The 25,543-nt window shown below is 32.8% G+C and overlaps 1 protein-coding gene across 3 annotated transcripts; it reads left to right on the forward strand.

Annotated features, from left to right (window-relative positions):
* Positions 1 to 6,568: 6,568 nt before the first annotated feature.
* On the forward strand, positions 6,569 to 23,906 carry LOC108745174 (lysophosphatidylcholine acyltransferase). Of its 3 annotated transcripts, none has more exons than XM_018481285.2 (10): positions 6,569 to 7,092; positions 9,978 to 10,123; positions 15,953 to 16,167; positions 20,153 to 20,420; positions 20,488 to 20,625; positions 22,934 to 23,059; positions 23,116 to 23,266; positions 23,324 to 23,422; positions 23,476 to 23,617; positions 23,682 to 23,906. In XM_018481285.2, exons 1-10 carry the CDS (start codon positions 7,003 to 7,005, stop codon positions 23,807 to 23,809), a joined length of 1,503 nt encoding a protein of 500 aa, XP_018336787.1. In that variant the 5' UTR covers positions 6,569 to 7,002; the 3' UTR covers positions 23,810 to 23,906. The 3 variants fall into 3 exon arrangements, with proteins under 3 accessions (XP_018336787.1, XP_018336785.1, XP_018336788.1); XM_018481283.2 differs by lacking the exon at positions 15,953 to 16,167 and adding an exon at positions 12,000 to 12,214 and having other exon boundaries at positions 6,570 to 7,092; positions 23,682 to 23,905; XM_018481286.2 differs by lacking the exons at positions 6,569 to 7,092; positions 9,978 to 10,123 and adding an exon at positions 11,458 to 12,214 and having other exon boundaries at positions 23,682 to 23,905.
* Positions 23,907 to 25,543: the final 1,637 nt, after the last annotated feature.

The following is a 25,543-nucleotide window of genomic DNA, read 5'->3' on the forward strand; positions in this document are numbered from 1 at the left end:
GATGGATACTTCATTTTTATTTGCAGTCCGTTGTAGGTAAATAGAAAACTGTGTAAATGTCCCGTTAAGTCGAGGTTTCAGTTTTAGTTTTGCAGATTCGTCATGTTGAAAATAAATAATACACTTTTAATAAATTTATTTTAAATGAAGAATGTAGAAGTTTGGAAAATGACTACGACCTGTGCTTTAGCGAGCTTTCTATTATACCATCTCTATTCAACAATGTCCTAAACCAATCGTTCAAGTTTAAATTATTCAAATAATAATCCAGTCAAATTGTTATTACTGATTGAATTTTCAACAAGACCGTTAAAACCGTAGAAATTACTGTATATATTGAAATGTTTTCATGTTTTCTTTTTTTAAACCAGCAAAATACATGAGGCGTACAAATAAAAACACTGCGCAATAATGCACCTTTTGATATAATTATTGTGATAGTATTATCACAGGTCAAAATTTTTTGGAATCACATTCTAAAATAGAATCTTTTTAGAGCTAATCTAGCCTCTATAAATAGCTGCCATGAGGTCGGAAGGGGACCACAACAACTCATAGGATTCATAAAAGGTCCTAAAACTCCCTGAGATAGGGGGGGTTTAAGATAGTAGGTTTTATTCAAAGAGATTCCAACACTATACAGTCATACGGATAGTTGGACGTCTTTCGAAGATTTCACTTCTTCCACAAAATCAAACAGAAATCGGAAAATGTAGGTACATTTTTAGTTACGACATGATCGAAGGCGAATTAGAAGAGAAAGAAAGCGATTCACTATTGAGCGAGAGGTTAATTAATCATAGTGTTATTATTTGAAGAATAATTATCATAAAAACTAAGAGAGCTATTTATTTAAATAATGTTCTCGTTTTACGTACAGGTCGGGGTACGAACTCGTCGGAGAGAACGGCGCCAACCGCCGAGAGACAAGAGCCAGAAAGATTTTATACAGTACGTTCACTTCTCAGGAACGCCCATTCATCTTACTGACGCGTCACCACTTCATCTGCGTGTTCAGGGGCTGGATTGTAGAGAGTGTCATCGTGAAGTCACAGGACAAATACATTTTGTATTTAAACACTTCGGTAAAGCTATTGAACCGTCTTCGTATATGGTAATTCAGCGCACATAAAGGGCCAAAACATTGAACCCGGAAAATATCTATCCAATAATTTAGATTATCCTTTTCCAAGGACTTTAGAATTTTTTGGGCTCTCTTCAGTTAAAGAATTAGAAAGGCATTCATAAAATTTCTCTTTGTCGCCTTTTTAAGCTTCTAATAACTTCAGTGGCCAATGCGAGCAACTTTCATTCATCATTTTGGTGGTAATACTTGCAAAACTTTTAATAGCAAGAATGTATTTTACAAATAGAAAATACGTTTGGAAAATTATTTTAAATAAAATACAAAATGCTTTTCTCAAAAAAGAATTTAAATGCAAGATAAAAATAGGTATTTTTTATTTGCACTTTAAATTATTTCAAATAAAGTATTTCAAATAAATTAGGTACATCTCTGATTAAAAATATTGAAAGTACTTTTGCGGCGCCCTGTGTGCTATTTATAAATACATATAACGGAAGTAATCCTAAGCAACGCCAAAAAATATTAATAGTAAGTATATTAGGCACCAACGAAAGAAAGAATGGCATTTCCTGAATGAATAATTGCTCACCCAAGTCGAAGGCGAGGATGGCAAACTCCCGAGCTAAAGGAAGAGTGAAAATCACGCGGAAGGTAGTAAAATTAATTCTCAATAAGGAGTAAGTTAATACGATTTTTTCTCGAAAGAAAATATTGCGCTTTCGTCTCTGAAATTGTACTTTCGGTAGGGATATGGTACAACAATTTTTTGATACATAACTTTTATGTTTAACAATTTTTAATAAAGGGTACGAGAGGGGGGCGAAAAGGAGTGAGAGGATTCGGAAAAGCTTCCATCTGATTGAGTAAGGTACAAAAATAGAAAAAAAAACAATTTTGATGTTATGTATTTAATTTATGAATTAATCTTTTATAACATTTTATATAGTTTATAAATATAAAAAAATAAACCGACTGACTGATACATCAACGCAAAGCTCAAACTCCTAAGCTTGGAGACTTGACAGAGACATTCCTTATACAACACAGAAAAAGAAAACTTTAACCCCTATAGGAGTGAAAAGGGAGTTCAATATTTGATGTATCTATCAATGTACAGTCGAAACCGCTTTGTTAGAAAGTTTGAAATTTTGCACAATGGTTCTTTATACAACAGTATCATCCAATATAAAATGAGTTTTCAAAATACCACTCCCAAAGGAGTAAAATAGGACTTGCGGTATATTTGGACGCGAACTAAGGCGAAGTTCTACGCGATCTTTTTTACAGGTATTTTTAAGCTCTACAAATTTTCCATGGAAAGCCTTCATACATACATATAGGTATCTCATTTTACAGTTAAGGCAATGTAATCGTTCGACTACATTTTCATCGACACCATGCAAAATTGGTCTACGTAAAGTTTTTATTTTAACAAAATAATATTCATTCTATGTTTAGCCTAAAAGTCTATTCTAAATATACTTAATGAAAGAATTTGGATGAGTAGTTTCGGAGACCTCTTACATCTGAACGTACATCTTTTTCCTTATATTACTAAACATGTATTAAAAAGATAGTTTTATAATTAGGGAAAAGATTTCCCTGATTCTCTCATTTCACGGAATAAGCTTAAAAACTGATTGATTTCTCAAAAATGAAACGTTTTAGCCCCACCTCCAAATGACGGCAGCTTTTCTTACCGCAGGATACTATTTTATATTAAAAATAATAAAATTTTATAGAATAATCCCAAAAATGTTTTTTTTTTCCTTCATAAAGAAGGAAACTGTTTGAGATCAGTTGTTATTTGACTTATAATATTTTAGAGTTCATATTGAGTATCGAATTTCTACATTTTTCTGGAAAAATAACAGAAACGCAACAAGACCAATGTTTTTTCTTTTATTTATAACCAGCACATTCCGTTTTGATGTTACTTTAATAAAACAACATGTTTAAAATAAACCATTTCAACATAAACTAGACATTACATAAGAAATCTCTAACTTCTAAGATATTGAGTTATAGCCAATAGATAATTTATATCGTCGCTGTCCACTTTAAACTTGAAGCTATTACAAAAGTTAGTTACTGTTTCTTCATTTCTTACATCTAAATGATTATGAAAAGAAATAACGTTACGATAAGTTGTAGAAATAGAAGTCCAAAACTGTAAACACAATTCTAAAAGAAGCGATAATTTGGGTTGAGTGGCAGTTCCATTTATTAAATCTGAATCCCTATTCCAATCTAATTTTAATGTGGAACTTTCCAAAAGCATTATTTTATTCTTCAGATATTTATAATTGTTTTGAAATCTTTCTCTGAAATTGCAAGGCAAGTGTTACATTAAAAAGAAAATGATAATGACATAGGCACGTTGTATACCTACATAATTTTTGATATAATTGACAACTCCTCTTCTATACATGTAGCTACTTTAAAATTTAGTTTATTATGCATCTCTTGAAAGTCCTCAGCATCACATGATGAAAACCTACTCGAAAAAACTGCATTATGACTATTACACATAAACAAAAAGTATCATCTTCCTACTTATTAATATGCCTCAGCTGTTCTGACAAATTATTCAAATTGCGTGTCGGTTGAGCTATTTCATTCTTTATATTTTTCAAGTTATCAACAAACGTAGGTAAATAAGTGGAAAAACTAACGATGCAGTCTTGAACGTATATTTCTTCTTTAGTAGGAACAGTGGTCACTAACTTTTTCTCTGTCAAGCTCATTGTAAAATACTCATATAGTGAAAAAAAAAACTAAAAGTTAAAATGTAATGCCAATATATACTGTGTTCTGCTGCATTTTTTTTAAATATTTTGTCAGTTTAGTTTTTGTTTATCATTTAGGTTATGTTCATGCCATGTTCACACAATGAATTCTATATTCATGTTTTGGCTGGTTTTGGTTAAGGAATTGAAGTTGATGTGGTGGGGAGCCACTGATGCGCCACATTCTGACTATCTGGCTATATGCATGCGGTTTCAACTCTCCTGTCAAAATAGTTGTGACTAAACCTGGCAGATGGCGATACTTGCAGCGTTTAAAGATTTTGTAAAATGGGTTGCATAAGAAAAACAGCATTACGATCATAAAAAAGATTATCATAATTTTTATTTGCATTGCAGTGATTAGGGTTGTCTACGTTCAAAAAAGTTTTTTATTAAAATTGGTAACGATAATAATAATTATTTGTAATGCCTTTAATTAGAGGAGAAATCGGGAAATACCACGTGCAAACGTCCAAATGTCGCGTCCGCCACCGCGAAGCGCGTAAAGAGAGAAATAGAAATTGTCTGTAGTTATGAATGAGAGTATTTGAAAAATATGAAAATATAAAGTTGCATGTTATCATTTGTCATTCATAAGAAGAAAGCAGGAAACAATTTTTGAAAAAGGTAAGTAAAGAAGTACAAAAAATGAAATGTTATGAACAAGTGGTGCATGCATAAATAGTAGTAGAATATGTGAAGAAAGTAGACAAACGTGTTGTCAATTGTCATTTACAAAAAGAAAGGAGGGTGGAAGTAGTGAATACTGTTTACGTGAGGAGCAAATACAGTAAAAAAATATTATGCATATAATATATACATACATACTGTGAAATGTACAAGTGCATGTGTGTAAATATATGAAAAGATACACGGATTTAACAAGTCATGAAGGCTTCTTCGGCAACGTTGAAATGTATATCTGTTTTTTCTGAAGATTCGCCAAGTTTATGTGATTGGCACCTTTCAAATTTTCGATGAGGTACCTAGGTATCTCTTTAAAAGTAGCACATATACATCCACATGTAGCTATGTATGCATACGTACCTAAAAACGATAACAGATAAAGGTACCTGATAATTACCAGAAAACAAATAAATCACATAATATGACATATGTAAAGGTACCTATTATTCTGTTATCTCATTAAAAGTGTGTTTATGAAGAAAATGAAGTTATGCAAAAGGAAATCGGCGGGCACTATCGTTTCTTATGTTACGGTCATTTCTAAAAAAAAATAAAACCAAATCGGCACAACTCGATAGACGATACTGACAAAAATGTGTTCGTAGTCTCATAGATTTTTTGCATAATAAACATAAAATGGGCAAAGTCAGAAGGAAGGCTGATTAAGCATTGTTAACGTCTTATAATACTGCAAAGTACAATTGAACTTATACTTGTTACGTAAATGCTGTAATCTATCAATTGTTATTGATATACGAGTTTCTTTTAAATATGTACACCGCAATAGTTGACGAAATGGAAGTTACCAAAACGCCACTAAAACTTGCATTCAATATTTTCCGTAATACACGAATATTATGGAAAGGAACAAATGAATACTGTTTTAACATCTAATTACATGAGAATAAAAGAAGTAGTACATAAATTGTACGGTTCAACGATAATTGAAAAAATTGTTATTGCCTTCTCGAAATAGTGTAAAATGCAGTTTAGACTTATGGTACATTTGTTGGTATTATGTTTTTCTCTAACATACACGTATGACTTTTTTTTAATAAATAATAACAATATGTGTTGTATGTGTAATGGTAAATTCAATAAGGAAAATTATTTCAATGATGAGTAATGACTTAAGAAATGTTCAATATCCACTGTTCTGCATCAATTTCTATCTGAACACGTAAGTTGGTACAACTTCACGATTTTTTACCTTCATTAATAATTATCTTAGTAATTTTTAATTAAAATTGTGTTGAAAATGTAGTACATTATTGAAAGGTTTTACTTATCTACTGAAAGTTGTTAAAAATTTAATGTTACTATTAAGTTAAACTGTTTTACTGTTTCTTCTATTTTGTGGCCTTTTCTATTTGGCCGATTCTCTATTGAAGTTACATAATAATTTATTTTGTACAAGTTTATTTGTTACATTCAATAAATTTTTTTACTATTCTTTCACTTATTATTACTTTTACACTTATAAATTCGCAAGTTTNCTCTGTTGAAGTTACATAATAATTTATTTTGTACAAGTTTATTTGTTACATCCAATAAATTTTTTTTACTATTCTTTCACTTATTATTACTTTTACACTTATAAATTCGCAAGTTTTTATGTTAAGGTGAAAAATGGATAAGTAACAATGTATTTCCTCTTTTACAAAGAAACATTGTGTTTTCTTTAATAAAAAAGGAAAATTGCATTGTTTCTTATCCATTTTTCACTTAACTTCCACATTACAAAAAACAATAAGTAACTAGCACATTTAAAGTGCGCGCCTTTTTCAGTTAGTTGTGACTAAACCTGCCGGAGGGCGCGCAAATCGGCGCATTTCGAGTTGACCATCTATTACCCTTTGTGTATCTATTATCTATGGCTATATGTTTGAGTGTGTTTTATACATATACTTACGATTAGCTGTTTGTATGTGATGAATTTGGTGGGGTCACTATTTGTATTGATCGGCAAAATTTTACAAGGCCTAGCTGTTACCCCCGGATAAGTCACGAATACAGCCGAACGTCAAATGAAGTTCAAAAAGTATATAAAACGGCAAAAATAAAATAAACAGTACAGCCAAATTTTATTTGGTGAATTAAGTCAGTTTATGGTTGTTCTATATTTTTTACCTTTCTATACTTATTGCTGGAAAATACCCTTTTTTTTACTATTTTAATATTCGGCATTCGGTCATATTCGAGACTCCTCTGGGTGTGATGGCTAGGCTCTTGTCAAAATCGTATGTTTTGGAGTTTCGGTAAAAGCCAGTAAGTGCGCGATAAACGTTAATGTAGTTTATGCGTAATTTTCGTTGGTCTCTTCCAGTTTGTAGTATATGCGAACACGAGAAGTTATTAGCATGTTTTAAATATTTTGTGAATGAACTATTTAAAATGTTTTCCAAAGAAGAAACAAGTTTTTACTAAGAGTGATTTAAAATGGAAAAATCAGTAATGAGCAACCCCGAGGTTATTCTCAACCCCTTCGTCCATCATTTAGAATTAGAATCAACCTACGAAAAGCTTAAAGTAAGTTTGAAAATGTACGAGTAGAAATTTTAATTTAGAATTAAATATTTAGCAAAAAAAAGCTACCTAACTTTTTATGATCAAACACATTTACAAACAAAAATTAATTTATAATAACTGCTAACGTAAGCAACAATGATTACTCCAGGGCAGTGTTTTTGGCATCTAGATATTTTTAAAATTATCCTTACTTCTTTACTAATCATATTTGAACTTGAACCAAGTACTATATTGTATATGTGTATAAATATCTCATATTAATGAATATTTTTGTATCACATAAACTATAAGTACTTAATCGTTTATTAAATGAATTTGTGCATCTACTTATAGGCATTTGAATTGTGGTAGTAAAAGATTTATTAGTATAACAAAATAACAGTAACATTTATTTTATAAAATATTCAAGATATTGTCGGCGAATGGAGTGATCATGAACTTGCTATTTCAAAATCTGGGTCAGTGGACTATGTCAATGGAATGCTCCGTACTTTTTTTGTAATCATTTTTTGCGAAACGCGAATATTTGAAATAGTACAGTTAATTAACCCACGATCTTATTTTTTACCCAAAACAAAAGGAAGCAATGTACCTACCTACTACTCTACTTATTAGTAATTTATGCTGTTTACCTATTGTGTATAATTTTGATAATTAAATTTCTGTTTGATTTTTAAATAATAGCTACTTACCTACATTTTGATTATCAAGTCCCGTTGGCTATTAACTATATGTAGAAGATGTATAATAGGTATCTATGTATATTCTACTTTCTTTTTTTTAGTGTATAAGAGTTGCCATTTCTAGGTACTTTCTATATTTGTTATTTACAAGTATCATCAGTGTTTTAATTTCTGTGCATAAATATGTAAGTAGGTAGGTACCTACTTGCGAGTGTGAAAATGCGAAAGTAAACTTTTTAGGTCAGAAAGGAAATTGTGTTGGATTTGAATAATAAATGTTTAGTGGCATTCTTGTGCAATAAAACATATGTATAGGTATTGATATAGGTACTGTATTATTTGAAAAATCAAAATGTGTTTTGATCTACGAGGGTGGATTGATAAGTTTCCGGCCTAACCAAGAGATGACGCCACTAGGCCTACCTTGAGGTGACATTCTATAGTACCATCCTTGGATAGCTTGTAGCTATAGTTTCAGCCCGATCTCCTTGCTAGTGTAGGTTTGACAGCACGCTGAACAAGACGCCTCTGTGGTTTTCGTAAAAATGGAAAAGCAGGAAAATCGTGCTGTCATCAAATACTTTTATTTGAAGGGGTTAACGCCGAAGGAAATTAAAAAAGAGATGGACTCAACACTGGGGACATCCTCCCCGTCATATTCAACCGTTAAGCAGTGGGTTTCCGAGTTTAAAAAGGGTCGTGTGAGCACCTCTGATGGGCCTCGCTCAGGACGCCCCGTTGAGGTCACAACTCCAGATATGATCGAAAAAATTCATCAAATAGTGCTGGGAGACCGCAGATTGAAAGTGCGTGAGATAGCTGAGACCTGTAAGATGTCATATGAACGTGTGCAACATATTTTGCACCAACATTTGCATATGGAAAAGCTCTGTGCAAGATGGGTGCCGCGTTTGCTAACAGTCGACCAAAAATTGATTCGAAAAAACATTTCTACCGCAAATTTGTCATTGTATAAGCGTAATCCAAGCGAATTTTTGCGTCGATTCGTAACCGTTGACGAAACGTGGGTCCACCACTACACTCCTGAAACCAAAGAACAGTCTAAACAGTGGATTGGACCAGGGGAACCAACTCCAAAGAAGGCAAAAACAATTTTTTCGGCGAACAAGGTTATGGCTACTGTTTTTTGGGATGCAAGAGGTATTATATACATTGATTACCTTGCAAAGGGTAATACTATCACTGGTCAATACTACGCAGACTTATTGCAACGTTTGAGCCACGAGGTGAAAATTAAACGACCTCATCTGGCGAAGAAAAAAATCTTGTTTCATCACGATAACGCACCAGCGCACACGTCAATCGTTGCGACGGCTAAAATCAACGATCTAAAGTTTGAATTGATGCCGCACCCTCCTTACTCTCCAGACCTAGCCCCGAGTGACTATTTTCTGTTCCCTAATCTCAAAAAATGGCTTGGCGGTAAGAGATTTGCGGACAATGAAGAAGTAATCGAAGCTGTAAATGGTTATTTTGAGGAGCTTGACGAATCAGTCTATAGAGATGGCATTAATAGACTGGAACACCGCTATGAGAAATGTATCAGCCTTGGAGGAGATTATGTTGAGAAATAAAAAAAAAAAATTTTTAAAAACCTTGTTTTTCTTGGTCAGGCCGGAAACTTATCAATCCACCCTCGTATTAACCGCTTTTTGTGGTAGTAGCAAAATATATAATTGTATCTTAAGTCATCAAATTAAGTTTACCTACCTAACTATATCCTATTTTTGAAAAAAATTATAGCCCTGCTTACCTGTTTACATTTATGGTGTGATAATTTGTTAATTACAAAAAATCAACAGTTATTTCTTGCACTCGCATTCCTAAGAGTGCAATTTAATTAAAAAAACTTCCGAATCGATTGTGAGGGTAGGGTTATCTATCTATACACTTTATCATATTTTCAGAATTTATTTTGTGGCCATATATACCATATCATATGACCATTGTGGCATTAATTTTTATTGTTTTGGTATTTAAATACATATATTTAAAACATCGAAATTTTGTTGAAAATCGTTGAAACGTCGAAAAGAAAGAAATAATTTCCATTTTTTTTATTTTTGTATCGTATATAAATAATTTATGCATAATCAACGATTATTTATTAACGTAAAATACATTAAAGTATTAATGTGTTAATCAGAATGTAAATAATAAATTTATGATTTATTTTTTCAGACTGCATTTTTCACAGTAATTCTATTACCCGTTAGAATAACAATAATTTGTTTGTTGCTAATAACTGGCTGGTTATTAGCTAGCGTCGGATTATGGGGTTTAGCGGAGGAGGATTTAAGAGAGAAGCCGCTTACAGGATGGAGAAGGTTGTATATATTTATATAATTTCTTATATTGAATTTTGTTTGATTAACGTTATAAGTACATACAGTGCCGTCTTTAAGGATGACAAATTATTGAAATACGAATTTTTTGCTTCAAACTATCTTCGAGAGAATATACAATGTTGTGTAGGGGCTCTCTTTAAATTTTAGACTTGAACCTTGCTTCACTTAAAGCTGGCACTGGGTTCATCTAAAGGGACTGTTAATTGTAAATAGTAAACTCAAATTCGGTTACTTGATAGTTGATAGACGAGTTGAGACATGAAGTTAAGTCAGGTAAGTAGTACATACCAAGTAGAATCGTTTGGTAGTATTAATTCCATGCGGAAACCAACGCGGCTTGAGATACAGGCTCCTAAACTTTTCTTAAATGGAGGAAATTCCGGTTGGTACGGTCCTGGCTGCAGCCCTTTGTCAGCTGGGTAAAGGTCTAGATGATGGCCTTTCGGGGGTGGGGGTGGGGGAGATCGAATGAGGGTGGTCACCTGAGTAAAACCCCATAAAAAAATTGCGGCGGTCTCACCCCCATAAGAAGTTATGGAGGTTGAAAATTGATTATTTTGACAATTTTCATACATTATAATTCAAATAAAATTCATTAAAAAAAATATTTTCAAGCGGGTGGAGGTGGGGGATCGAAAGAGGGTGGTCACTTGAACAAAACCCGATAACCTAACCTAACCTAACCTACCCTATTGATAAAGATATNCGAAAGAGGGTGGTCACCTGAGTAAAACCCCATAAAAAATTTGCGGCGGTCTCACCCCCATAAAAAGTTATGGGGTTTGAAAATTGATTATTTTGACAATTTTCATACACTATAATTCAAATAAAATTCAATAAAAAAAACATTTTCAAGCGGGTGGAGGTGGGGGATCGAAAGAGGGTGGTCACTTGAACAAAACCCGATAACCTAACCTAACCTACCCTATTGATAAAGATATTTAAATAATATTTTTATGTATTTTTCCCATTAGTTTTACCTTTGAATATTGTTTAAGAATGACTATATAAATATTTACATGCCTAGAAATGTATAAAAATTGGCATATTTATTAACTTTGAGACTGCCACGAACTTTTTATGGTACAGTGGTGGGAGAGACCTCCTCTTTCGATCCCCCCACCCCACCACGAGGGACTATATCTTTTAGGATAAAAATTGTTTGGCGGGAACAGCTGACGAAAGGCAAAACTAGGCCGTACCTACCTGAATTTTCTTCAATAAACAAAATTTTAAGAGCCTGTATATCAGTCACATTAATTTCTAAATAAATAATAAACAAAATTCTAATAAATACTACCATACTACTTTAATTGGTGAGTACTACCTACCTGACTAAACTTCATCTCTCAATTCGAATGTCAACTAATGTAAAAAATTGCCCATTTTTTTAGTATCGTTGATGAATTGCATACTTCTTTTAATATCAAAAGTTATATTTGATTGCGGTTTTCCTTATTCAAAAACAGTAGGTATATTGTGCAACAAGTTCAGAAATGGGTAGATTTTGATACACGTGAAGTTGGGCACGAGTCAGTCTTATGCTTACGCATGGAGACTACGAAAAGAGAACAAACTCAAAAAGGAGATTTGACAAAATCTGTCCATATCTTTACCCAAATTTTTTAATTGTTTGTAAATATATATTTATGTATTGTATATAAATTGGTATTATTTCAAAAGTCTTAAAACAGGCGATAGATTGTAATGTATGTAAAGAAATAACAAGAAAAAATTAAACAATATGGATAATGTCAAAAATAAATATGTATGTAAACTATGTAACGTCCACTTTGACAACAATTTGAACACAATGTTCACTAACAATGTAACATTTTTTTTGTGGTTTGGGCAGTTCAGTGCGCAAGTTCGCTTGTCGTTTAATTTACTGCGTGTACAAAGCTGGAGGTATTAATTTGAAAGTTCGCGGGAACAGATGCCAGGCTTCGGAAGCGCCCATTGTTGTTTTAGCACCTCATTCTTCGTTCATGGACTCCATTGTTATGGTGTACATGGACGCTCCTTCTATTGTGGCCAAGGGGGAAACAAGTTGTATACCAATTTTTGGGAGTACGTTTTTTTTTGTAAATATGCTTCTCAATAGTAGTTGTTTTGCAAATAGTCGGGTGTTTGTGAGTATTATGTCATGCTATAGGTGTATAGATAAAAGCACGTATATAAGAATAGGATCTTCCATTCTTTAACAATTGAAGTAGTTGCATCTTAACTTAGATATGAGTTGATCATATTATTAAAAGAATTTTAATCGGCAGTAAATAGTACATCGAATGAATTGTTAGACAGACGTCTTATTAAGGCATATCAATGACGCAGCTTATACACGTGAAAGGTACGCAAACCAAAACAATAAGAACGGATTAAGTTCATGGTCAATAATTTATCGAAACTAGCAGACGTGAATTGATTTTATATGACCTCATTAGCACGCCAGAGACAGTCTCCATACATCACAGACCAAACCAAAGATGTGCCACATAGGTATGTCGCCATCTACCGAAATTCGCTGTTAACTGAAGTTCTTCAAACGTTATACGAAGGCCTTACTATGGTATTTACTTGTCTATTAAAAAAAAGAACAAAACTTGGTTGTTTCATTCCCATCAGTTACTAATTCTGATGGGTGGGTAGTCCCTCCGGATTACGACGGATGATAGAGCAGAAAACCCTTTTCAGTCTCCTTGGAGGAATGGGAGAAATGTGTTGGGGTGAGAATGATGGGACGGAGGAAATTAAAACGGAGGAGAGTGAAATATTATTTGTAGAATAACACGGCCCCAGCGTTTGCCTAATCCTAAATGATTTAATTAAATCACAGAAAAACTTGGACTAGGACAGACGGATCCGGAAGCGAACCAAGTCGCTCAGAATCCATAATGCAGCTTACAAATATATATATATACGAAAAACCAGATTGATAAAAACCTATTGTTCAGTTTTATCAGTAATTTATCGAGACTGCCTATGTCGTGCTGATGAGATCAAATAAGATCGAAATCACGATCTGCGTTTATTATTTTCGATAAATTAATAATCAAGAACTTAATCCTTTCTTAGTCAATAGTACTTTTGTAGACTGACTTAATTAAATTATGTACATTTTGTATAAAATTTAGTCAGTTCAGAGAAGTATCCACTATAAAATGTTAACATGCGTTTTTCGTAATTCTCATTTAGGGTTTAACTCTTCAATTTTAGTTCGGAGGCTCCAGAAAAAAATGTTTTCTCCGAACTCCAGTTTATAAAAAATTATCTCCGGATTTTTCAATTTTTATAAAAAACGAGATTTTATTGTTCTCTTATTGGCAATATATTATTGAATGTCACATACGAGTAGTTACTATACTAATTCTCTACCTGGAGTATAGACTGAGCTAGTGAACTCTATTATTTTGAATACTTTATTTTTTCATTTAAAATATTTAATAAATTAATTAATCTACTAGTTGATTTCTTTTAACTATCCAAAACAAATAGGCTTTTTTTTTGTACATTTTTATATTTATTAAATGGTTGTCTGGAGACTTATTCAAACGATTTCGAGTTAGTAACTTTATTCTCATTTGATTATTAAAATTTTAAAAATACTGGAATTAGATTTCTTTTAGTAATATGTAAATTTCATGCTTTAACACTCTAGATCTAGAATATCATTTCTCAATCTTTTTGGTGCGCTATTCAACATTTTTTAACAGAGTTAGAGTTAGAGTACATCTCAGACAATACCTAAAAATAGTTTTTTTTTTAATTTAACCTTTTTTTTTCAATTAGGATACGAATTCTGTAGTAATTGCATAAAAAAAATACAAATAAATTATTGAGAATTTTATTTAAGGTACACAGAGTAGTCCAACAGTGCGTTGAACTGACACGCACTTCCACTTCATATCATGAGCTAATATTTGCATTTCTTGAAAAGTTGAGCAATTTACAGCTCTATTTGCGAGCAGTAGTCCAATTCTAATCTAGGTCTAATTTTGTCTTTTTTCTTATTGACTTCCATAATGCCCTCTAATGTCCTACTCCTTTTAATACTTCCTCATTTCCAACCTTTTCCATCCACGGTATTTTTAGCATCCTCCTATAACACCACATTTCAAACGCTTCTACTGTGTTTTGCATCCATTCGGAGCCAGGCTTTTGGCGCCTTTTCTATCCTTAGTTTTTCGTTACAGCTTTATTTTTAAATCATTAGCCTATTGCGTATTTTAGATCAAGTGCATTAGTCAATGGGGAACAAGTAAAGCATTTACCGTTCTCCCTCCACCAACCATACCATCATTATCATAAGGACGTCAGTCCTAAGACTGGTTGGACATGCACCTCCACTCTTTCCTATCCTGAGCTTATATTCGCATTTCCCTAAAACTAGAACATCCCACATCCTTAACTATTTTTGAACAGTAATCCAATCTAGGGCTACCTCTACTCCTCTTAACTGTTGTTTCTACCTCTAATACACGTCTCTGACTAGACCTTCATGCCTGAGAAGGTGTCCTACTAACCTATCTCGCCTATTTCTTATTGACTTCCGTAGAGTCCTCCGTTCTTCTACTCTTTCTAATACCTCTTCATTTCTAACTTCTTCTATCTACGGTATCCTCATCATTCGCCTGTAACACCACATTTCGAACGCTTCTAACCTTTTCTTTTCCGCCGCGCCTACCGTCTATGTTTTGCACCCGTACAGCTATCCCATATGAGTGAAATTCAGATTTATTAAAAAATATAATTTATAAAATATAAACGCCAATTATATTGGCCTGCCTTTAACAAAAGTAGACCAACTATTTACCCCCAACCACTTTTAAATTGGTAAATCTACACCTCTGCAGTTTTCTGAAAGTAATTGTTATAATTTAATTTATTTTATATTTTCAATCAAAAATGAATAAAAAATTAGAGGTGACATTCTACTCACCGCTAAGTAAGTTCCTGGATGCACTTTGTCTTTAATAAAATTTGTTACAATTTATTACTGGTATTAGTTATTACAAAAAAGAACACGTTAACTGTAATGTTTTGTGCTTTTTTGATTAAAATTGGTTCCATTAAAAAATAATAGACAATTACAAGCACTTTATATCGTTTTTCATGTAAAATTTAAACCATTTGGTGTTTTCCAGGAACTCTTTTATTTTTTATAACGATTTCTTACCATTTATTTTGCGACCAATTAACAATTTAGCGCGACCCAAAGATTGAGAAATTAAACTATTAAAATACCTCATTCTTCCAAGTATGTACGTACTAACAAATATTGTTGGGGACCCTACATGTTTTTAAAATTAGAAAATAACTTAATACGCGCATGTATGTATATATTGCTTGTTGTGTTTTTACTAAGTTTGTATTTCGTTAATGGAGCTTTTTGCCTTTATTAAGACCTATATTGTTTTAATTATGTATTTTTTTTTGTTTCAATTTAACGTGTAATATTTGGCAGATAACAGCAGTATATTTTAAAATCGTTAAATCCAAAACTAATTTGTACAATAGAATTTATATATGACAGCTATTATCTTTTTTCTACGGTTTCTTTCAGTTAATTTAAAAACAAAAGGCTTCTAATACAATGGGTTTAGACGTAATTACTTTTTGTTACGAAATCGAATCTACAGTGTTTAGCAAAAAAAAAATGGCTTCTAAAAAAATAAAGTTCTTTATATTTCTCGAACTAACTCTAATTTTACTTGGCTTTGGGTTATTTTACGCTACCTAAAATTACGGAAGAATGCTAGTATATACATTAAAAAAAAGATTATAACGTAGCCCTGTGTTCAATATTAGGACGATACGGTTGCTGTTATGTACACTAGGCAGATTTGTGTACGCTGCTGCCGGTATGGAGATTATTATTAAGGGAAAGCAGGCCAGCCGAAGCGAAGCCCCCGTTCTAGTTTGCGCCCCTCATTCTACCTTCATAGATGGAGGAATTGTGTACATAACCGGGCTACCTACGTGCATTGTTCGTAGGGAAAGTGGAAATGACTCTTACATAGGAAGTATGTTTTAATTTTGCATTTAAAAAAATGTTATTTCCTTTTTAGCGGGGAAACATATTTAAAAACGATCGATTACGGCGATTGAGATTTCATTGTCGTGTCTTTTATAAACGAGGTGGTCGCAACACCAACGATTCTAACGGTAGCGCACCTAGCGGAATTTTGCAAAAATATCTTTTTAGTGTACGAATGTCGTGCAAGAGGTGGTGCTAGCATAGTGGTAGAATGCTCACTTAACCTAGTACATCGGTGACCTGAGTTTTATTAAATAATAAAAAAAATTGAAATTTATTAATTTTTCAGTTTTTTATCGATTTTTAAGGTTATACGTGATTTTGGACCAAATATGTATATTACATCAAAAATGTACTTTCGGAGACTTGTCTTCCAAATGACCCTGATTCTCTAATTATATTTTATGTAATTTAATCAAATGAAATTCTTGTTATTACATAGCCCCTCTGTGTGCGCTGCCATTAGATTCGTTGCCAGCGCGACCGGCTCATTTTTATAAAATCTTTTAACCTATAAAACTGCATTTCTTGAATAATGTCATTTTAATAGTTTAAGAACAATGGAAGTAAAAACACTACCGTTAGGTAGTCTCAATTATTTATTAATTACATTTAATCAAGTTTGCTTTGATAGAATCGTCATTTTAGGTTGTGTTACTGCACTCGTTATTCACTCGTTCAGTCCCATTGTTCGAAATTAATTTTTTAATATGTATGAAAGTTAGAAAGAGAGCGTTTTCATAGTTTGTCATGGTGCAATATTCGTGTGTTTGTCCTACAGACCTTTGACTCTTAATTATCTCCTTGCAATGAAATAGTTAGTAAGAAGTACCCAAAATGATAATGTAGGCAGAATGTTACGATATAATTGAAAACAGTTGAACAACGTCACCTTGTCGAATCTATTTCATGCTTTCTTTTAAGTGAAAGAAAGCTGACTTTGAAATTTTATTGTTCAACAAATGTTTTATTTTATTTAGTTTTATAGTTTAATTTATTTATTTATTTTATTTTCAATTAATTTTAATTACACGGATTTTAACTTTTTTAAACACAGTATTGAATTGCACGAAAAATTTACAATCGTTTTTCCAGAACAAAAAGTTAGCTATTTTTGACTATTTTTGAAACCTTTAAATTTAATTACTTTTTAAGATTATTGTAAGTAAAAAAATTTACCACAGTTTGAGACATGTAGAAGTTAAAAAAAGTTGATGACGTACCTAGGTTAACTTTGTTTATAAACAGTAATAAACAAGATGTTTCAACATTGATTCAGTAGGTACTTCTTGGTCCCAATATTACTAAAAAATAACTCGCGATTAGTACGAGTTCACCTTAATTTTTAATCTGTTTTTTTTTTTTTTTTTTAATGTTACATTTATTATTTATATCTTATTAACATATATGTGCTCCAATTAACAATGTAGCGTAGAATATTTATTATTGTTTTTGTTTATTGTGTTTGATATACACTTATTTACGTTGTATTTTGCATGAATATTATTGATTTCGATACGTACCTACGTTTGACAAAATAGTCGTTTTGCATCTAGAAAAATTAATGTTTAAATATGTTGAACTCAATAGATAAATTCAGCCACTGGCGGAAAATTTTACCCAAAACACTGTAAATTTCGTTAATTTTTTCTACTGCTTTTCGGGCACATTTTATCTACCCAAATAAACGTAGACATGGCGAGCGCACTACTGTCTACGAAGGGTTGTTTAGAAATCATTGAAAATAATTAATATGGAAGGTTCTCTATCTTAAAAAGATTTTAAATTGATTTTTATTTCAATTGGGGAAAAAAAGGACAGGAACAAAAAACTTAGAGTAACTTCGTTCTTAAAAAAGAAGCAGCAAAATTTATAAAACGTCAGGTTTTCTGCATTTTGTCACAATAACGTTATATATTCGTCAAAAGCTTTAAATTTGAAAGTTGTAGACCTCGAACCAGTCTATTATATTATTAATAACTTATCCCAACTGTTCCTGAGTTACTGGGACTGAAAATTTGATATGCAAATAAAAGTAGGTAAAAGAAGGCGATTGTTCAATTTAATAAGAAATTAAAGAAAATTTGTTCGATAAATAAAATAGTAAAATCCAAAACTAACACTAAGAAAGTATTTTCGAGAATTTACGAGTAACTTCTTAGAATTAAGAGGCAGTACTAGGGGTACGCACATTTTTATCACACTACCAAATACTTTCGAAAGATGAAAATTTTGGTTTTAAAACTCTTGCATTTAAAATTTTTTCATGGCCAAAATGCAGAAAACTATGTTTTTGTTGCTAGGCGCCCTCTATCTTTATGGAAACGAACAACAGAGAGTTAAGCCTGTGACGAAAATACAACAAATTTTAAATCCTATATTTCTTGCCTTTAGACCATTTACCTCCGACCAGTAGGAATCAAAATTAATCATTCAAAAATTTTATTATGATAATGGATATTCCTCTTCAGTTGAGAAGTATATCTATTAGGCTGCCAGAAACAGCATATTAAAAATTCGGCTTGCTGCTAATAATCTTCAATTATAATTTGACGTAAACTGACCGAAAAATAATCGGCAAAACTCAACATTTTTCCGCATTATTACTGTTTTTGCAATCAAATGTCTTGCTACTACGTTCTCAAAGTACTAACAGAAGTATCAGTAGTAAAGGCATGGCGCTGCTAGGACTGAGGATGGTCTGTCCATCCAGTTTTGACCATCCTTCAGTTCTTCGGCACCTTTGGAGGTCATTCTTCAACTTCCATCGTTGACGTCGCTGTTGCTGATGTTATGGGGTTGTAGGGAATGTTTAAAAGTGACCTTCAACTAAAGAATGACCTCCAAAGGCGCCGAAGAAATGAAGGATGGTTAGAATTGAATGGACAGACCATCCTTAGCCCTAGCATCGCCATACCTTTACTACAAGTATCGTAACTTAAAGTACAAAAGAATTACAACTTGCCAAAATCTAAAATGGTTTTATTAATACCTCTATGTCCTGCTGACGTAAAATTACGATGGCAAGCGCAACCAACATCGTTGTCCAAAATAAATTTACGCCTAATTATCCCCAAATTGTTGAATTCCGAAGCAGTAGTAAATCTTTTATTACATTTCCCTTCAGCCTTTATAAGAAGTTGCATTATATTCCAAATTTTAGTAAACTTCTATTTTCCTTAAACATTACAGTTTTTTTTTTGTTACTTATAACTTCTGTCATCTACCCTACTCCGTCTCCTGTCTCTTTCAATAAATAATTAATTATATTTCACAATTACACTCCATACATAATTTGCATTTTTTTTTTTTCGTCCACAATTGATTTCTGCATGTAAATCTTATGGTTAGTATTTTTGCAAAATTGCCCTGCTATCTTGAGAACATGTTACAGGACGTTCGACTACCAACAAAAAATAATAATAATGGAGCAACATGTTGAGCATCACGGATAATTTGCGGCTAACTGAAGGACTGTGTTAAAATGTGGAAATTAGAAAGGATGTTTATACTACTAATAATATAACACGTGATTATATAATCCTCTAATATGTAGTTGTAGCTTTATTAAGTCGGTACAAACAACTTATAGAAGTATGTGCTATCCGTACAAAGCTAAAAAACAAAGTAACAGAGCCTGTGCGCAAGAGACCGTTTTCAAAGTCTCAAAACTGCTATAAGTGACTCATAAATGGCGCCTCTGTATGAGCAAAGCAAACTATTTCTGACACTAACTTACCGAAAATTATTTATTTTTTGATTTTGCATAAGTTATCCTGCAAACTCGAATGACATCCGCGAAATAGTGCACAGTAGTTTGTCTTCGATGATCATCGTAATCAAACATTGTGGACCCTTCAATTTTAATAGCATTGCATTAAGGGTATAAATTTCTGCCAGTGGGTGACTTCGGTTATTGAGTAAAGATTTTAAATTGTTGATATAATAATAGGACTGTTCTTCTTTTCAAGAACTAATTAATTTTTCACAACCCATATACGTATGGAGAGATGATCCGGATTCCCGTCACAATACCATAAAAGAAATAATTAAAAGGGCAAAATCAGATTTAGACTGGCCTCAAATTTTAATTTTTCCTGAAGGAACATGTACGAATAGGTCTTGTTTAATAACATTTAAACCAGGTGCTTTTTATCCTGGCGTTCCCGTACAGCCTGTGTGTATTCGTTATCCGAACAAGCTGGATACTGTTACTTGGACGTGGGAAGGCCCCAGTGCGTAAGTAATGATTTAGTACCTACTAACGGAAAATAGGTGCTTATACCAAAACCTTTTACTATTTCAGTTTAAAACTTCTATGGCTCACCCTTACTCAAGTTCACAGCTACTGTGAAATTGAATTTTTACCCGTTTATAGACCTAACGAAGAAGAAAAACGAGATCCGAAACTTTACGCAAACAATGTTCGAAGAGTAATGGCAAAGTAAGTTTACACAGCAACTAAGTGAACCAAAAAAATTAACTTAAACCCAAAAAACTAATCTAAGAATAACGGTTAAACCAGCATATTGCGCGTGAGCGCATGACGTCACAGAAGCTAACGAGGTCCGAGAAACCGTGCATTAAATTTAATATATGTTTAGTGCAAATCGGAACACAAAATAAATTAATTATCTTCATGCTCTTTAAACGTCGTGTTTTCATCATTTTCTTCTAGAAATTTTTCCAGCAGCTGATTTAACAGCACATGCTAGAATTATAATTCCATTGTTTCCGATATTAGTTCAGCTATTAATCCAAAAAATGATGTCGTCATTTTTTGTTTAAAATTGTTTTGTTTTTTGCAGTTCGAACATTTAGGTACACCAATTTAAAGAGTGCATTTTTTCACTTTGTTCACAGTATGATTTTTTCCTGCTTAGATTCGAATTTAAACATTGTTACGCAAGCTGTAACTCTCTTAAAATTTTCTATATGACAGCTTGTGTCTGGCTAGACGAGCGGCATGGCCTAGAGGTCTAGACCATTGCTTAGCATTCGGGAGGACGCCGGTTCGATTCCGGGTCCGTCTGCCTTGGTCCAAATTTTCTGTGGTTTCCTTGGATCACTTAGGCCAATGCTGAGGCAGTAATATTTCACAGATAATCTTTCATTCTCTTCTGTCTTCATTTCGTCCGTCTCATCTTTCTCACCCGAACCACCACCCACCCATTCCCACGATTCCTGAAAGCAGGCTGAAGAGGGCCTTCCGCCCTACCTTCCGGCGCAGTCCGGAGGGACTGCCCGCCCACCAGCATTCATGGCTGGTGGGAATGAAACACCCAAGTTTTTTTTTGGCTAGACGAAGCTGTTGTGATGTCACGGAATCGGGGCGTAATATTTTAAGACGTTGTAGGTATCTCGGTAGTTCGGTAGTGGATTGTTGTAGAACAGTGAGGTTTGAAAATATTTTCTTAAATATTTTGATAATAAAAGCTTTTGGTTCACAACACACTTTAACATTATTACAAGCTTTTTTTAATTTCGCGTCATAGTTAAAAATAAACAAAATCAATCGAATCCTTTTTGAATTTTGAGTATAACTACTCATTCTAAATTACCTAATTATGTGAAAATAGAAATTGGCAGTTTACTTCAACTTTTTACAACTTACAACGTACTTTCTTTGAATAAAGTGAAAATAATTATAGACTGAAAACGACGTTATCAAATTGAATTAGCACTAAAACATTATGTTGAAAGTTTATCTTGTAAATATTTTCAAAATGAAACAGAAATGAAATATCAGTTTTTGACAAAATTGACTAAATAGAATGCCCGAATAAAGCAATATCTTTCTAACTAATAGGATTGTAGAAGTATCCGGATTTTACAGCAGTGGCGCAATGGCAGCCGCGATTTATCGATATTTAATATTAATGGACATTTGTTTCCATAATTGAAAGATTAGTTTCTTCACGGTTAAGGGATGTCTAGCATAATTAATATGCAAGTCACATCCAGAGTTTCTGCTATGCGTGATTCACATTATCGCGATGTAACTGTAATTGATTTATTAAATTGGCTATAGGCAATATGAATATTTCAAAATTGATAATGGGTAATTTCTATTTTAACCCCCCCCCCCTTCCTCATCATCATCATAAGGTCGACAGTCCTAAGACTGCTTGGATACGTACCTCTACTTTTTCCTATCCTGAAGTAATCTTCGCATTTCCCTAAAACTAGAACAACCCATATCCTTAATTATTTGCGAACAGTAATCTAATCTACGTCTACCTCTACCCCTCCTAACTCCCGTTTCTGCCTCTGATATGTCTCTGACTAGACCTTCGTGCCTGAGAAGGTGTCCTACTCTATCTAATATCTCTTCATTTCTAACCTCTATCCACGGTATCCTCATCATTCGTCTGTAACACCACATTTCGAACGCTTCTAACCTTTTCTTTTCCGGCCGCCCACTGTCCATGTTTCGCACCCGTATAGCACCGTGTTCCAAACATACACCTTTCACAACCTTTTTTGAATTTCTAAATTAACCGTTCGCGAGCATAGAAGTGATTTCTTTTAATTGAAGGCTACTCGACCCTGCGCTATCCTCTGCTTTTTATTCCTACTACTCCTTCCGTTCTGACTTATCTGACTTCTTAGATACCTAAAATCAGCCACTTCTTCTAATGTTTCGTCTCCTATCTTTATATTCCCTCCCTAATGCCTCCAAAATATGCACTATTGTAAATTTAAATTTGCTTTGTATGAACTTACAGATATTTTTTTTATTTACTGTTTAGAGCTCTCGGTGTGCCTACAGTTGACTATACATATGACGACTGTCGTTTAATGGCTCGTGCCAAAGAGATGAACCTTCCATGTGCTTCCTCGATAGCTGAGATAAGAAAAATTAGACAAAGACTACAGTAACACGAAATGTTTCTATGTGTTTGCCAATATAATCAGATTGTCTTTTTTATAGACTGATTGATGCTCATATTGAAGAAAAAATAATAAATTCTCAATTAATTTGTAAAGACTGCAGCAGAGTGACACTTACCGAATTTTCCAATTACTTAAATGTTTTTCCTAGTGATCCCTTAGTTATGCAGTTATTTAAATTATATGATAAGGTAAAAACTTTATATGCCAAAGAGTACATTAAAACTATTTAATATATTATTTTGTAGAATGCTTCAGGTGTGATAGACTTCAGGGAATATTTACTAGGAACGGTTGTGACGTCAAAAGAAAGGAGCTTATTAGAAATAATCCAGTTAGGATTTAAGGTAAATCTATTATTGTAAATGCAAAAATGATTTATTTAACCATTTGTTTTCAGATTTATGATTCTAGTGGAGTAGGTAAAATTTCTCTTCACGAATTTGTGACTATTCTTAATCATACTTTAGCAGTGACTTCAGAACAATCGGAATTTATATTTAAACAAATAGTTCCAGACAATGCCATCTACATAACTTTTGGTAGGTTAATAAAAATGTTTAAATGTAATTAGTAGCAGTATCATAGCTCGTTTCTGTGTTTTAGATAATTTCGTTTCTTTTGCAAAAGAATGCCCAGAGTTTTCAAACATATTCGTCACCTGCAATTCCAGTAAAAATTGTCAAAAGAATGGGAACGTCCACGAAAATAATTGTGTTAAAAAGAACGAGTAAATTATTAGTAATTACAATTCATGCATTAAGAGTATGTAGAATTACTTTTAATTGTAAACTACTCGTAGGCAGTTAATTATTTATTGTTGTAATATTTTTCCATTAAAATAACATAATCTTAATATTAAGCTTTTTAATACATTAATTCAAAAACGAAACTATTGTTTAAATACATATCTCCCACATATGCATCGATGGAAACACATTATTATGTATGTAAATTGTACACTTTTGTGTAATTATAGGTATTTACTGAAATTTGTAATTTTCGGTGAATTTCGATGCTTTTGTAACTTAAATAATCTATATATATACAAGAAAGTCGTTTTGGTTACACAATTTATAACTCAAGAACGGCTGAACCGATTTGGCTGAAAATTGGTGGGGAGATAGCTTACAACCGGGAGACGGACATAGGATACTTTTTATCCCGTTCCCGTGGAAAAGAAAAAAGCGGTATAAGAAAACGCAACTGACATGGAATGACAAAACGCAATTGATAGCTAAACGTAATGTTGTCTATGGTTAAGTATGGTGTTTTACTTATAGTCAAATTTACCTGAAACTTGGCTTTAATGCTATCTGGTTAAAAAATTTCTAATCTCTGTTGGGGGGGGATGAGTGGTGAAAAGGAGTTGCAATGTTTGAATAGAACATATATTATTTTTGGTCAGATTTACTTGAAACTTGGTCTTAATGGTATCTTATTAACTTCCCATTAGGAAGTTATTGTAATTGGGTCGAAAAGTGAAATCGGAATTTTCATTATATTTCCACGTTTTAACATATTAGTAGCATGCTAGCCAATTTTTTTGATGATGTGTGTATGTACGTACGTACGTACGTACGTACGTACGTTCGTATGTCAGCATTTTTTTCGTTTTCGATATCTCAAGAACGGATTGAGATATCGCCCTCAACCAAAATTTTTTCGAAAGATATTATCATAATGAAGATCTGAAAGAAATTTGAACGAAATCGGTCAAGCCGTTTTTTTTTTATAAAAAAAAAAACGAATTAATTACAAACAATTTAATTAAAATACGTTCTAATCTAATCACAACAATGAAGTTACGGAATCAATAATAACGAAATATCATTATTCAAGACAGGGAATAACATATTATAATAACATATTATATTTATTATTGTGCCGCGTTTTTTTCAAACTTTAGAAACGAATGTACTTTACAATAACTGTATTATCTAATGGGAAGTTAGTCGTATTAGCACCGATCAAAGTGTGCTCAGACCAATTTTTTAATTTCTGAAAGACCTATCTGGATATTTTGAAAAATTCAACCTTCCAGGGGGGGGGGGTAAAAAGGTGTTGCAATTGTTTGGGACATACTTTATTTGTGGTTGAATTTACTTGAAACTTGGTATATATGCTGTTTGATAGTATTAATTAAATGAAAAGAGGTTGCAACGTTTCAATGGGGTATATTTTATTTGTACTCAGGTTTACTCGAAGGTTGCTCATTGTTGAAATTAAGCAAAAACGTGTTTTGGCAATTTTAAAAATCAATCCTTAAAGATGAAATGTTGCTACGTTTGCATTTGAAATCTAAGATGCCGACATTACATAAAATTAAAACGTTGTAAGGGTGAATTGGGAGTTAAAAGGTTTTATGGAGAAACAATATTAATTTCTGCGAGCGAAGCCGCGGGGAAAAGCTAGTTTTAAATATAAGCAGGAGCAGAGTGAACCATAGAAACTACAGAAAAACTGGG

The sequence above is a fragment of the Agrilus planipennis genome, unplaced genomic scaffold (assembly GCF_000699045.2).
Source record: "Agrilus planipennis isolate EAB-ADULT unplaced genomic scaffold, Apla_2.0 scaffold4, whole genome shotgun sequence".
NCBI classification, from domain to species: Eukaryota; Metazoa; Arthropoda; class Insecta; order Coleoptera; family Buprestidae; genus Agrilus; species Agrilus planipennis.

Excerpts from the sequence above, each read along its gene's own strand:
- LOC108745174 (XM_018481285.2), top strand. The coding sequence starts at position 7,003 with ATGGAAAAATCAGTAATGAGCAACCCCGAGGTTATTCTCAACCCCTTC. Across the intron at positions 7,093-9,977 it reads CAACCTACGAAAAGCTTAAA|ACTGCATTTTTCACAGTAAT; the intron begins GTAAGTTTGAAA and ends TTATTTTTTCAG. Across the intron at positions 23,423-23,475 it reads TAATCCAGTTAGGATTTAAG|ATTTATGATTCTAGTGGAGT; the intron begins GTAAATCTATTA and ends ATTTGTTTTCAG.